The sequence below is a fragment of the Urocitellus parryii genome, chromosome 12, assembly GCF_045843805.1.
Source record: "Urocitellus parryii isolate mUroPar1 chromosome 12, mUroPar1.hap1, whole genome shotgun sequence".
Taxonomy (NCBI): domain Eukaryota; kingdom Metazoa; phylum Chordata; class Mammalia; order Rodentia; family Sciuridae; genus Urocitellus; species Urocitellus parryii.
The window spans coordinates 89,530,053-89,544,924 of record NC_135542.1 but is presented as its reverse complement, the minus strand read 5'-3'; the positions used below and the strand labels follow the sequence as shown (position 1 = coordinate 89,544,924).

General features: G+C 48.1%; 1 protein-coding gene across 1 annotated transcript; it reads left to right on the top strand.

Annotated features, from left to right (window-relative positions):
* Positions 1 to 3,077: 3,077 nt before the first annotated feature.
* On the top strand, positions 3,078 to 14,522 carry Clec4f (C-type lectin domain family 4 member F). The gene is made up of 7 exons (XM_026405142.2): positions 3,078 to 3,147; positions 4,006 to 4,113; positions 4,379 to 4,531; positions 7,651 to 8,451; positions 12,750 to 12,901; positions 13,779 to 13,897; positions 14,369 to 14,522. Exons 1-7 carry the CDS (start codon positions 3,087 to 3,089, stop codon positions 14,520 to 14,522), a joined length of 1,548 nt encoding a protein of 515 aa, XP_026260927.2. The 5' UTR covers positions 3,078 to 3,086.
* The last annotated feature ends 350 nt before the right edge of the window (positions 14,523 to 14,872 follow it).

Below are 14,872 nucleotides of genomic sequence, written 5' to 3'. Positions count from 1 at the left end.
TGGCTTTGGTGGCAGGCAGACTCTCCAGGAATGGTGACCTGGTAGCTCTGAGCCCACAAGCCCACACCTTTGCAAGAGAAGCCCAGAGGAAGGAGCTTCCCTTTGCGACTGTTTCAATAGAAACCTAGGATTGGGTTATATTCCCATCCCAGAAGTAATGAGGAAGGTCAGGGAGACATGTTAGGTGGGTCAAGCCATGACTTTGTCCTTGGAGCTGCAGATTGGGGATGGTATGGACTGAGGATGGAAGGAGGGTGGTTCTCCAGGCAAACCATAGGGACAATGCCTGAGCACAGAGTTGTGTCATTCCTCAGTTGCCCGGCCCTGGGTTTGCAGGCCTTTGCAGGCCTTGCTTGGGTTTTCCCATTACTAACTGCTGGATCTGGCCTTGGAACAACTCACCAACCCTGTGGTGTTAGGGGTTGATATGGAAAGTGAGACACCTCCCAGGATGTCTCTGAGCTACAGGTCTATAGCTGTAGTTGCTAAAGGAATGGATCTTCAAGAGCATGACCCTGTGACCTTTAGTAGGGGCAGGAAAAACAAATGCATGAGTGAGTCCAGCTGTGAAGTGGTTCTGGCAATCGAGTTTTCTCTACCCGTTTGGTTTGGTTTTCTCTGGCTAGAGAGCAGAGGACCCTCTCAGCAAGGACATAGCAACCTCCTGGGTTTTGTTCCCTGCTGGCAGATGGTGTTCTCATGGGAAATATAAAAATTGGGACCCTGGAGTGGAGGTGGGAGGCAGCAGGAGGGTATGGGGACAGGAAAGGCAGAGCAAGAGGGGGAGTCCTGCTGGTCATTATCTGGAGGACTATGTCCCTCTCCTGGCCCAGACACCACCCTTCTGCTGAGCAAGGGATCCCCAAAGTTCTGCTTTCGAGGCCCTCTCAGCTTCAGGGGCCCTTGGGGGAAAGAGTTCTTGAGTGGGACCAACCCGAGTATTTTGTGTGGGGAAATAGAAACCAGGACTGCCCGTTTCTTTCACCTCCATCCCCGGGGGAGCCACCTCCAGCAGCTCCTGTCCCATGTGGAGAAGGGGCTTGGGGGACACTGCTGGGGCCCTGGAAGGGCTGCTGACTGGCTGAGAAACAGCAGTCCTGGGGTGACTTTCTATTTCCCCAGGTCAGCGCTCAACAGGCAGGAGGTCAAACAGAAGGCCAACAGGTGTCCTCTGCAAGCCACACTGCTCCCTGCACGGTCCTACTGACACACGAGCACCAAACATAGCATTATGAACAGGGAGGGGGCAGCCACTCCCTCTCTACCCTGCAGATCAGCCATCCTTGGGCTACCTGCCCACTGAGTTGACAGTGGCCTCCATCACACAGCCTCCTCCTCGACCCGTGCTGCAATTCCAGCCCCTTTCTATGTGGCTTTTCCACCAATAGAGTCTGAAGTCATTTTAGTCAGTGCCTAGGAGCCTACGGGAGGCTGTCCCCAGGATTTGTGAAAAAGGCACAGGAAGGGGAAGTAGGGAGAGAGGATAAAAACAGGAAAACAACAATATGGGGAAGTAAGCAATTTGCAAATTTGTCATTGACAGCTTGCAAGAGTGGTGGCGATGGGAGACTGACGACTACCATCTGAGGCAATGGGGAAAAGGGGAACCCAGGGACAAGAATCTGCCAGTATCCCCAGAACTGGCTCTTGGAGGGATGTCTTGACCAGCCAGTGGGGAATATTGGTTCTGTTGAAGTGGCTATCCCTTAGTAGGGACAGGGACATCAGGCTTGCATAGGTCCATGGTGACATCCACTGGGATACTTCATTTCCCTTTCTTCTAGTTCTAGGCCCACCAAGAGGTAGGAGCCTCCTGAAGCAGTAAACACTGCTAGAAGTTATACATCTCATGGAAAAGCAGCACACTGGGCCCAATTTGATTTGATTTCGACACTAACTCCCTGAATTAGCACAGACCACACAGGTTTAGGGCTCTATCCCCCAAGACAGTCTCTACTTCCCATACCAGCAATGAATGAGGCTCCCAGGTGATCCCACACTTCTGCCTGGCTGACTACAGATTTGGGGATTCTCATGACACTCCCTCAGTTTTGATGGCTTACTAGAGCAACTCACAGAACTCAGGAAAGCATTAGATTTCCTATTAGAGTTTATTGCAAAGGGTACCATCAGCCAGATGAAGAGGGCATAGGGCAAGGTCCAGAGGGGTCCCAAACATGACAGCCTCTGTCTCCATGGAGTCAGGTGGGACATCCCAGAACATGGGATGTCCAGCCCAGAGACACTCCTTGAGTTTTGTTCAAGAGTTCGTAAAACCCCATCTCCAGTTCCTCTCCCCTACCAGGATGTCTGAGAGTGGGGAGTGGGGATGAGTTTCTGAAAGTTCTCCCTGCTAATGGTGGGTCTTTAGTGTGCCAACCATCCTGAAATTCCCGAGTGCACCTGAGCCAGTCATTAACATAAACTCAGGTGTGGTCATTAGGTATGACAATAGGCACTCCTATCACTCAGCAAATAGAGTTTCAGGAGCTCTGTGCCAGGACCCAGGACAAAGACCAAATATGTTTTTCAAATCATCTCAGCTTCTTTCCTATAATCAGGTTGTAAGGTACCAAGTGGGCAGTGAGTCACCCCATCCCTTCCCTTGACCTGCAGCTCCCTGCCACATGGACCCTGCAGACTTCCATCACCTGACCTCCTCTTACTTTAGAGGGAGTGGGGTGGGACTAAGGACTAGCCACAGTTGCAAGAATGCTTTCTCTGCAGAACTGAGACACCTCTACCCTCTTCCCAAGCAGCCAGTTTCAGCCCCCAGAGAACAGGTGTATTTATGACTTTGAGGCAGAGGCTGGAGTTTGGGGCACTAAAGGAGGAGGTGCCAATGGGAAGAGGAAGAGGACAGGGCCCGGGCCGATGGACTCCTTGAAGCCTGATGGGAGGGGCTGTGCTGGGCTGGGTTTCTGCAGAGTCAGTAGGGAGGGCTTTGAATGTGATCATGACCTTTCCAGGAGCATATAAGTCTGGGGTATTTCTGTTTTGCTCCCACTGTTACTGGCTTGCTTGTTACTTGGTCTTTGTCCTGGGTCCTGCTCCTAGCGGGAGCAGCAGGGCTGAAGGACGCAGAGATGGAAAGTGACACGGTCCACTTCTGCACAGATAACCAGTGTGTCTCCCTGCATCACCTAGGTGAGAAACTTTGGGATTAGCCCGCCTGTCTCCCAGCCCTCTGAGCTCTTCCTTAGCAAGTCAGAGCACAGATCATTGCTGTCTTGGCCTACACAATGAGCAGGTAAGGGCAGAATGTGGGTCACGTAGAGGATGGGGCACCTCTCCATCTCTGCATGAAGTCTCCCCAGACCTCTTTTGTTGAGGATGGCAAGGAAAAGGGGTTGCACTTTGAATTTAGTTGGACCTGGTTTTGAACCCCAGTTCTGTATATGGGTGGACCTGTAAGCCTCTGGGGGCTCTGGGCTGGTTTCTAGCCACTGTCAGTGTGTTTCCTTGGGCACATTTTGTCTCTAATCACAGTCCCATACTCATGGTGGCATTCTAACCCCAGTAGCAGAGGCTCCAGGACTGTCGCATGTCAGTGTGTGGGGAGGCAGCAGTGGGGCCCCAAAGGGCTCTGACTCTTGCTCTGGTCAGGATTCATGAGCAAGACTGGCCTGGGGACTCCAAGGGCTCTGGCTCTGTCCTTCCCTCTTTTCCCCCTCTCCCTCCCTTTTCTCCTTTCTTCTTTCACTCAAACCACACTTTCCTTGCTCTCCCCTCTGTGCCAGGTTCCCTGGTGCCACTGCAGCCTCCCTGGGATTCTGAGCGCTGGGGTCTCAGCAGCATGCCTTTCCTGGTGTTGCTCCCATACCCCATGGTGAACTCTGGCAAATGTCCCAAGTGCTTCCCTTTCCTTCGGCAGCCACCTGGGTGATAAGCATGATGGGTTTTCCACCCCCAGTAGGTAGACCCGGAGCTTGGGTCAGAGACTGCCTCTGTCCCTGCCGGCATGGCACCCTCTCATCCTGGACCACCCTGGCTTCTCCTTTGCAGAGGTGGATTCTGAGACAGTGGCTCCGGCAGTCCCCAGGAGGTCAAGGCTCGTTGTGGCCACTCTGGCTGTGATCCTGGTCTCCTCTCTTGTGGCTCTCTTTGTTGTGGGTAAGTTTTCAGGTGACCCGAAACCCACTGACTCTTTCCTTCTTGTGTGAAGGTTCCAGGGGACCCAGATGTACATTCTCTGAGCCCTTCTTCTCCCAGAAGGGCCATTTCACTACCAACCCGGCCCAGACCACAGCTTTCCTGGCAGTAGAGACCACTGGGAGCCTCCCAGAACTGAGGCCCATGAAGAAAATTCTGAGAGTGTCCTTGGTGCCATCTCCATCTTTCTGGAATTCTAATTGGTGTAGGTCAGCCTATTCTCCAGGGTCAGTGCTGGGGATAGCACTGACCCAGGAATGGGGTGTCTCAGCTCTCCAGTCCCGAAGCCCTGCACCGGGGGATCATCCTTCCTTCCAAGAGTTTCAAGCCATGTTTCCGGGAGGCAACACTACTGACCAGTCACCTGTGGAGCCCCACAGTGAGTAGCCATGGTGGGGTAGGGGCTGGGAGGGAACTGGGACACTTGGAAGCCTAGACCCTGGGACTAGCTTCTCCTCTGAAACCTCCAGGTCTCTGAATAGGTTCCACTTTCCTTAGAAAGATTCTAAAATTTTTCAAATTCATCACTCAGCCCCAGAGTGTAACTGTTGGCCCTTTGTGATCTCCCCCTCACACCTATCCCAGACAATCACTGATCTGATTCCTGTAACTGAAGATTAGTTTGTTTTTTCTAGCATTTTATATAAAAAGGGAAATGATGTATACACTCATTTTTAATTCTTTACTGGTCAGGTAATTTTCAAATATTTTCTCTGCATCCATGACTTGCTTTTTTATTCTCTGAACAAGATTGTATTTTTTTGTGCATGTGTGTGGTGCTGGGGATTGAACCCAGGGCCATGTGCATGTGAGGCAAGCACTCTACCAGTTGCGCTATATCCTCAGCCCAAGATTGTAATTCTGATAGCCTAAATTATTTATTTATTTATTTTTTGGTGCTGGGGATTTTTGGTGCAGGGCCTTGTGCATGCTAAGCATATGTTTACCACTGAGCCATACCCTCAGCTTCTCTCCCTCTCTTTCTCTCTCTCCCTCCCTCTTTCCTGAAATGGATCATGCTTTTGGTCTTTTTAAATTTTTTTTAATTTTTAGGTGTCAATGGACCTTTATTTTATTTATTTATATGCGGTGCTGAGAATCGAACTCAGTGCCTCACACATGCTAGGCAAGTGTGCTACCACAGAGCCTCAGCCCCAGCCCATGCTTTTGGTCTTGTATCTGAACAATCTTTGCATAACTCAAGGCCACAAAGATGTTCTCTGTTTTCTCCTGGAAATTTTATAGCTTTTGGTTTTACATTTATGAAATTCTGTATAAGTGTTTAAGGAATGGATTGAAGTCTTTTTGTTTTGTTTTGTTTTGTTTTTGCATAGGGCTACCCATTTGTCTCAGCACTATTTTTTGAAAAACATTATCCTCTAAGAATTACCTTTTCATCTTTGCTGACAATCATCTGTCCACATCTGTGTGGTTGTACTTTTGAAGTCTCCACTCTGTTGCACTGATCTATCTTTGTTTGTTGGTTTGTTTTGTGGTGCTGGGGATTGAACCCAGGGCTTTGTTCATATGAGGCAAGCACTCTACCAACTGAGCTATATCCCCAGCCCTGATCTGTCTATCTTTACAAGACAGAATATTTGCCTGGCCTTCAAAGGCCATCTGCTGAGGCCTCACACACCCACCTAGGCAGAGCATGAGGAATAGTACACGAATATTCCAGAAACTGTCCCTGCCTTCTTGGGTTCTTCCCCCTTTTTTTCTTCCCTCTATTTTTGTGGGAGGCTAGAATCAGGAGGCAACCAGAAATGTCTGAGATTAGGTCCTAGTTGATGAGGTGAGCCAAGAATGCAAGCAGGCCCAAGGCAGGGGCTAGTGGGGCTGGTAGGAAGACCCCCCAGATTAAAGAGGCTGCCGAGTCTCCAGGAATTACCCCGACAACAAAGGCCTTCCTCCCTCCCTCCCTCCCTCCCTCCCTCCCTCCCTTCCTTCCTTCCTTCCCTATGTTAGGCAAGTACTCTACCACTAAGCTACATCCCCCAACTCTTCTTATTTTACTTTGAGTCGGGGGTTCCACTAAATTGCCCTGGCTGGCCTTGAGCTTTTGATTGTCCTGCCGCTGTCTTCAGAGTGGCTGAGATTGGAAGTGTGCGCCATCACACCAGACTTGACAAAGGCCCTTACTCAGGTCTCCCACATCCTCAAACTTTTCTGTAGGCCCCTTTCCCTATGTAATATTGAAGTTCCAGCCGTTTGAAAGGACATTCCAATGTAGATCCAGTGTTATCAAAGGGCGTGGCACTCCTCCATTCTGGCCTTGTGAAGTGAACAGTGTGCTTCCTCCTGAGATACTTATCCCCACCCCCGCCCAAATTTGTGATCATAAAATGTGTATTTGTGGTCTACAGAGTGTTTAGGAAGTAAACAAGGGCAAATCAAGGGGCTTCATGCTTAGTGTACAGATACACCATAGGACCAAACACGGGCTTTCCTCATACCTATTTTTTTTATAATGACCCATCTATGGTGAAATTTCAGTAGAATTAAACTTCAACAGCTTTAAAGGATATAATTAGTTACTTTCAAGTTAAGCAATTATTATGGCAAAAATAATTCAAACTTTACTGCCTGGCTCTGGGTGATCTACTTGTAGGCAGGTATTTCAATCCCCCAACCCCTTGTTCATGTATGATAGCTAGGTTGGTATTCATTTTTTTTAATTTGTTCTAATTAGTTATACATGATGGTAGAATGCATTTTGACACATCATACGTAGACGAAGAATAAATTCTCATTCTTCTGGTTTTACATGATGTAGAATCAAACCAGTCATGTAGTCATATATGCACATAGGATAATAATGTTCAATTTATTGTACCATCATTTCTACTACCATACTTCCTCCCCTCCCTTCACTCCCCTCTGTCTAATCCAAAGTACCTGTATTCTTCCCTAGCACCCCCCATTGTGAGTTAGCATCTGCATCTCAGAGAAAACTTTCAGCCTTTTGTTCTTTGGGATTGGCTTATTTCACTTAGCATGATATTCTCCAGCTCCATCCATTTACCAGCAAATGCTATAATTTCATTCTTCTTTAAGGCTGAGTAATACTCCATTGTGTATATGTACCACAATTTCTTTAATCATCAATCTGTTGAAGGGCACCTAGGTTGGTTCTATTGTGAATTCAGCTGCTATAAACATTGATATGACTGCATCACCATAGTATGCTGATTTTAAGTCCTTTGGGTATAAACCAAGGAGTGGGTTAGCTGGCTCAAATGGTGGTTCCATTCCAAGTTTTCTGAGGAATTTCCATGATGCTTTGGTCTTCATTTATTTATATTTTTGGTCCACATTCTCAGGTGGCCCATCCCCAGGGTCTGGGTGGCTGCAGTGTCCAGCAGGCTGCCTGAGAGGGATGCAGGGCTGTGTCATGGACATTGCCCTTGGATCTTTTAAAAGCATTCTGATGGGCACATTTGATCTTCCCTACATAATGGGCCTCTGGCTGCCTTCTCTGATTCTTCCTCCCCCCAGATCATCATTATTTTGACAGCGTAGCAGGAATGCAAGAGGAGATGATGTTCAGAGGGCATATGGAAAATTCCTACACTTGGCATGAGGAGATCCAGATGTTGAAGTACAGAGTGGACAATGTCAGTTCTCAGATCCAGACACTTGGCAGTCATCTGGGAGATGCTAGGGCTGACATCCAGTTGGTAAAAGGTGCTCTTAAGGCTGCCAATACCTTGAGCTCACAGACCCAGACATTAAACAGCTCCATGGAGAGGGCCAATAGCGAGATTGAAAGGCTGAAGGGAAGTCTACAAGATGCAAATGCTCTAAACACCCAGGCCCAGATCTTTCTGCAGGGCAGTTTAGACAACACCAGTGCTGAGCTACAGGTGCTGAGAGGTCATTTGGAAAGGGCAAATGATGACAGTTCCGTGTTAAAAAGAGAGTTGGAAACTGCCACTGCCCAGATCCAAATAGCAAGTGGCCATCTGGAACAGACGGATGCTCAGATCCAAGAGCTAAAAGCAGAGCTGGAAAATGCCAGTGCTTTAAATTTCCAGATTCAGGTGTTAAATGGTCAGTTGAAAAATGCCAGCAGAGAGATCCGGACCCTAAAAGAAGGAATGAAGGGTGCTGCAGCCTTAAGGTCCCAGACTCAGATGTTAGAGAGCAACTTGCAGAAGGCCAATGCTGAGATGCAGAGGTTAAAAGAGGATTTGGAGAACACCAAGAATCTAACTGCAAAAATCCAGGAGGAGCAGAGTCGCCTGGGGAACCTTTCTGCAACCACTGCTTCCCAGGAGCAGCTACAGAGCACCCAAAGTAAGTGAGAGGGAGGGGTCTGGTGGGGCAGGACAGTGTCTTGGGTGGGAATGGTGGGTTGCTCACCTCCTCCAAGTTTTGCTTTCCTCTTCTTTAAAGTGGGGATGGTAATATGTGGTTTACAGCGAGGATCCAATGAGTTAACACATGCCAATATTTGTGCACTCATCTGACATTTTTTTTCCTTCTTTTTGGTACCAGGGATTAAACTCAGGGGTGCTTTACCACTGAGCCACATCCCCAGCTCTTTTCAATTTCTAGTTTTTGAGACAGAGTCTTGCTAAGTTGTTTAGGGCTTTGCTAAGTTGCTAAGGGTAGCTCTGAACTTGTGATGCTCCTGCCTCAGCCTCCCAAGCTGCTGGGATTACAGGTGTGCAATACCCTACCTGGCTCATCTGATGTTTTATTGAGGCCCTATTAAGTGTCAGGTATAAAGATGAATAAGACTTGCTATGTATCTTTGACAAGCTTTTGGACAAGGATGTCCATGTTGCATGAAAGATACACAGACATATGTAAGAGGTGAGAAGTGAGAAGCTGGTCCTGGGAGCTGGGGTGAAGGAGGAGAAGAAAGAAGCAAGAAGGAACCTTCTGAGGGGTATGTGTGGGGAGACATCTTTTGTGGGAAAGGATCAGAGGCTTCTGTGTTGAGATGATGGCCTTTGAACTGAGTCCTGGAAGACTAATAGTATTTGCCAAGAAAATCAGGTAAGAAAGCAACACACAGCCATAGAGCTGTGAAATTGATATTCTGGAAACTTCAGTTACTTTGACTAACCTGTGGGAAAGAGGGCAACTTTATGAGGTGCAAGTTAAAAAGATAGCAAGCATGGACCAGAGCGGTGACTTTCACGCTGCTTTGAATGTAAGCACGGCATGAAATTCATTTTACATTGTAACAGCATAAATAGGCATACCTATGCACTTCAAAAAGAAAATGTTTTATTGCATCAGTGCCCTTGGATATTTTATAATCTATTCTTTATAAAAAAGCTTGTCATGACTCACTAATGGATTGGTGAATATGGTCCAAAAAACACAGCACTAGCTAGGTGTGATGGCACACCTGTAGTCCTAAGTACCCAGGACACCGAGGCAGGAGGATTGCAGGTTCAAGCCCAGCCTGGGAAACTTAGCAAGACCTTGCCTCAAAATAAAATTAAAAGATCTGAGGATGTAGCTCAGTGATAGAACACTTGCCTGGCATGCACAAGGTCCTGAGTTCAGTCCATCTCCAGTATCAGGGAAAACAAAGAAGAAAAGAAAACACTGAACCATGAGGGAGGGAAGTAGCCTGGGAGACACAGCCTGGACAGGGAAGGCCTCTGAGCTTGTGTTTCCTCTCTTTTGGGGAATGAAAAATTACAGAAGAGTTGCATCTCTAGGAGGAGGCTCCTAGAGATGGAGAATAAAAAAGGAAGAGGAGCAGGGAGATTTTTCATGCTGGTCTGGGATGCTATGGGGGATCAAGGATGTTACCCAGAGCTTGTCTGAAATCCAAGACAGAAACCTGGGATACAGTCCTAGGGATATAGTCATAGTCACTGGGAGCCCTGGGTATGTTGGCTCTGGTTGCAGCAGTGGGGGTGAGGGAGTTTGCATGAGACAGACATCACCATGAGAAGAGGGCTGAGGGTGGAAATAGGAAGCCAACCTTCAGGTGGCAAGAAGACAAAGAGGTGTTTCTAAAGAAGAGCAACATATGCAATATAGAGGTGGTGGCAAATATTGAAAAAAGAGAGATGAGAAAATAACGGCTGTGTTTTCATGAGCATTTCTGTATTTTCCATGCGAACCCACGGGCAAACTTCCTTGAGAGTTATTTATTTATTTTCTTTTCTAGATTTGGATAGTCTTGATGGGCAGGTGAGAGAAAGGAAGCAACAAAGAAGAGGAGGCCAGGGATAGAGAGGGAAATGAAATGCACAGGCTGGGGCAAAACCTGCCCCTCTGAGGCCGGGTGTGTGGAAGGCGTGGTTCATCTTGGTCTGCAGATGTGGGAACAGGAAACAGAGGGGTTGGTACTTAGTCCTGCCTCTTTCTGGCTAGAGTGGGAGGAGTTTGCTAAGGGGGAGGGATCTGGAGGAGCTGGGAGAGAAGGTGTGGTTCAAGCAGCTGCTGAAGAGATGGGCTGACAAGGGAGGCGTGGCAGGCAGTCCCCAGGGCCTGCTCTGCTCCATCTGGGTCTGGTGTGGGGGCGGGCAGCCTTCTCTTCTTCATGATTCTTCTAGGGCTTGCTCTCCTCCTCACTCCCCCATGGTCTTTGACTGTTGTAGCAGAGATCCGTCTTCTCCACTTTAGGGACACACTGTGGAGAATCACTCAAGGAGCTTAAAAACTAAGCTCTGGCACTGATTTTTTTTTTTTTTTTGTGGGGGGGGGTTCCTGGATGCAGTCTGGGGACCACGACTTTACAAAAAACTTCCTACATGGTTCTAATAGCGGTCAGACTGAGAAGCATTAATTAGAATTTTTTTTAAAGGGCCACTTTTTTCCCTTAATAGTAGACATTTTAGTCTTCTGGGTTGTCCATTCTGTTGCTGAGGGATAAAGCAGTAGAAGATAATATATAAATTAATGGGCGTGGCTGTGTGCCAATCAAACTTTCTGTAAAGAGACTGGCTGGTGGGCTGCAGTTTGCCAATCTTTGGTTCAGGCTGAGTTCTCATACCTTGAAGAACATGAGAATCCCCTGGAGGACTTGCCTACTTGTAGATTGTTAAAACACAATTTCAGATTGAGCAGGGCTGGCTGGGGTGGGCCTGAGAATGTGCATTTCAACTCTGTTCCCAGACATTGCTGATGTTGCCAGTGTGGGACTACATTTTGAAGAGAACTCCTATTGCACACACTCACCATCTTTTTGAGATCTTTGCCCTTACATTATAAATGATGTTTCTGCTTGGTTCAAAGTGTCTTCTTCCTATTGTCTCCACCAGGTTGGAGAATATATATATATATGTTGTAGATGGACATGATACCTTTATTTAATTAATTTATTTTTATGTGGTGCTGTGGTGCTGATCGAACCCAGTGCTTCTCACATTCGAGGCAAGTACTCTACCCATTGAGCCACAACCCCAGCCCCAGGTTGGAATTTTTTGTAGTACAAATCTGAGCATGTTAGGATCCTTCTTAAAACCTTTCTCTGATTTCCATTGCTCATAGGGAAAAAATCCAAATGCTTTACATGATATGTTGAGTGCTGGTGAATCTGTCCAAGTTTAACTCCCATCCTTTATACATTGACCACAGGCCATCTGCTCAGTTTATTTGGTAGCTTCAACAGGCCAGACATACTATGTCATTGAATGCATAAAGCTTTGATGCCTACTCTTTCCTATGTCTGAAATGTTCTCCTGGAACTTCTGAAAAACTCCCCTTCAATCTCTCAAGACTTATATTGAGTGACATCTCACTGAGGATGCCCCTCTGGAGCCATACCTCACTCCCAGGTGAAATGAACCATATCCTCTGTTCTAACATGCACATGGTTTTAATCAACACTTTCTCTCTTTTCATTTACTAGAGTCTAAGTTCCTCAAGGGCATCATCAATCATGTCTTACTGATCTTTGTATAACAGCCCCTGGCTCAGAGAAGTTTAGGAATGTTGAATAATGAATGTTGAACACAAGAATAGAGAGTAAGTGAGCCTGTGCAGCTCCATTCACACGACTGGACTGTGGTGTAGATAATGTCAGAGATCAGGTGTCATGGCAGGGAGAGATGAAAGAGCTGAGCTCACAGAAGCAGCTCTCAGAGGTTGGGGATTATGATGTCCTGCAGACTAGGTGGCGATAAGTTCCCAGGATGGCCCTGGGTATGGGCAACTGAAGGATGGAGATGAAGGGCCAGCAGATGTCAGCAGGGAGGAAGGGCAAAAGGGAGGTGGCACTGGGTGACTGCTCTTAAATAGTGGAAATGAAGGAGGCTCTGAGATGACTGTAAAATCTTCTAGGAATTGGAGTGGACTGTCAGACGGTAGCAGTGAAGTGAGACAGAGGCAGTATAGCCCAAAAGCAGGGGTCTAGGAAGACAGTGTTGACTGAGTAGAGCTGAGCCTCCCAGGAGGGGCTGAGACACCTGGGCTTTGGGGCGGGGTGCGCTTTGCTTCCAGGAGGAGTGAGTAGTGGATTGGTGGTGCAGCCTCCCAGGCCTTGATCCAGGAGCACTGAGCATCAGAAATTTTCTGGGCATTTGAAACTCAGTGGTTGGCCCCAGGAGAGTTCAGAAGGCCAGCATTGGGACATCCACCATTTGCTCATGGTTCTCTCTCTTCCCCAACCTTTGGTCTAGATCAACTACTCCAGCTGATCCTGCAAGGCTGGAAGGCCTATGAGGAAAACTTGTATTACTTTTCTCCAATCAAGAAGTCTTGGCACGAGGCTGAGCGGTCCTGTGTGTCCAAGGGAGCCCACCTGGCATCGGTGACCTCTCAGGAAGAGCAGGTCAGAGCTGCAGGTGGGGGTGACTAATGGAGTTGGTGTGTGGAAGGGTCTAGGGTGCTTTGGCCTCTTCCCTATCAGCACTGTATTGGGGATCTCTGTGTCTCCTCTGTCAGGTAGAGAGCAAATATTTATTGAGTTGGGATGAGTACCTTGACCTGGAGGTAGAAGGACTGACAGCAAAAGTCCATATTCTGGACACCCAGGCCAGCAGATGTCATCAGGGAGAACAGGCAAAGGGAGGTGGCATCAGGTGACTGCTCTTAAATAGTGGGAATACGTCCCTCCCCCATGCCCTCTGTTTCCTGTTAGGCTTCCTTTCCAGTCATCAGTCCTGATATTAATGTCAGCTAACTCAGTGGTGGTGGAGGGCTCATGAGCAGGAGACCCAAAGCTCCCTGAGGAGACCAGACACCCACCTATAAGTCCAGGACACCAAATGCTAATATGGTCCCAGGAAGCCGGTACACTAAGGGTCCTTTTCAGAATTTGTTTGGACATTAACGAAGGACTACAACAGGTTTGGTCCAGTTAGGAGTATAGAACACTCCACTCCTGTGGCTCTCTTGAGACTGTTGTTATAGGACTGTTGAGGGACATGCTACTTTGTAAAACACATCTCCTTAATATGGACAGGACATTTTTGTCCACATAAAGCCATACCCCTCAAGGTCAAGGACCTAATAAAGACAGTCAATATGGAAGATGCTGGACTTCCCTGAGGGAAGTCCTGAACAAGTCCTAGGTTCTCAGCAAGCCATAGAAGGTGCAGGGAGGGCTCCTCCAGGTGGGCTACAAGCCCTGGGACCAGGGAAGGGCCAGCCTGGAGAACCAGCTCCTCATGGGCAGGGTCAAACACAACCCTGCCTCTTCTCCACAGGCATTCCTGGTACAGTTCACAAGTAACTCCTACCACTGGATTGGCCTCACTGACATGGGCACGGAGGGCACCTGGCGCTGGGCAGATGGGACACAGTTCAATAATGCCCGGAGCAAGGCGTGAGTACAGCTGCTGTGTGGTGTGTGGTATGTGATGTGTATGTGGTATGGGTGTGTGATGCCCACAGAGGGGTATCAGGACAGGATAGGTCCTGGGACTGGCAGGTAACCTGTGAGTGTTCCTCTTGGTTTTTCTTTTTCTTTCTTTTTTTTTTTTTTTTTGTTTTGTTTGCTTCCTATCCTATGCCTTACTCAGGCCTGGTCCCAAGAGACTCTTTCCCCTATCAGAAGGCATCTAAGTATGCGTTCTGGGGTGAGGGCTGGCAAAATCACAGGCTGTCCTTCCCTGACTGAATCCTCAGTAACTAAGGGGGGAACCTCAGCGGAGCCACCTTCAGGGTACCTCTGGCCCCAGTCCTGTCTTCATCCTAGGACTTTTAGGGGGTGAGTGGCTGGCATCAGTTCCTCATGCCACTTCAGGAGGAAGGGACACTTGCTTTGTCTGACGCAATAAAGCCCTATTGTTTCCAGGTTTTGGGACAAAAATCAGCCAGACAACTGGAGGCACCAGAATGGGCAGACTGAAGACTGCGTCCATCTTCGCAGCTCGTGGAATGACATGAACTGCAATAGCCCCTATTACTGGGTCTGCAAGAAGCCCATGGGCCAGCAGGTGGCAGGCTAGAGCTGAGGGAGCGTCCCAGCTGCTGTGGTGGACCCTCTTCTGTGACACCTGACAGGCCTCTGAATTCAGTCTGTTCCGTAGGTCTTCCTTTGGCCTTTGTGTTTCCTGCCATGTCCTTTCACTTCACCCTTTCTAGCATGGTTACATCATGAGATCCAGCAGGATCAATGGCTCCTCAAAGGGAGAGCCTTGATGTGCCTTTGTATTCCCTCAGTCTCCAGCCTAGGCTGCCAATAAAGACTCCCTGAATGAATGGAAGTTCTGTGATTGCTTGTCCCTGTGACAGCCACCGCACTTTCTCCCTAGATTGACCCTCCTTTCCTCTATGTTCCTTCTGTCCCAAATAAGCA

Excerpts from the sequence above, each read along its gene's own strand:
- Clec4f (XM_026405142.2), top strand. The coding sequence starts at position 3,087 with ATGGAAAGTGACACGGTCCACTTCTGCACAGATAACCAGTGTGTCTCC. Across the intron at positions 12,902-13,778 it reads TGACCTCTCAGGAAGAGCAG|GCATTCCTGGTACAGTTCAC; the intron begins GTCAGAGCTGCA and ends TCTTCTCCACAG. Across the intron at positions 13,898-14,368 it reads AATAATGCCCGGAGCAAGGC|GTTTTGGGACAAAAATCAGC; the intron begins GTGAGTACAGCT and ends TATTGTTTCCAG.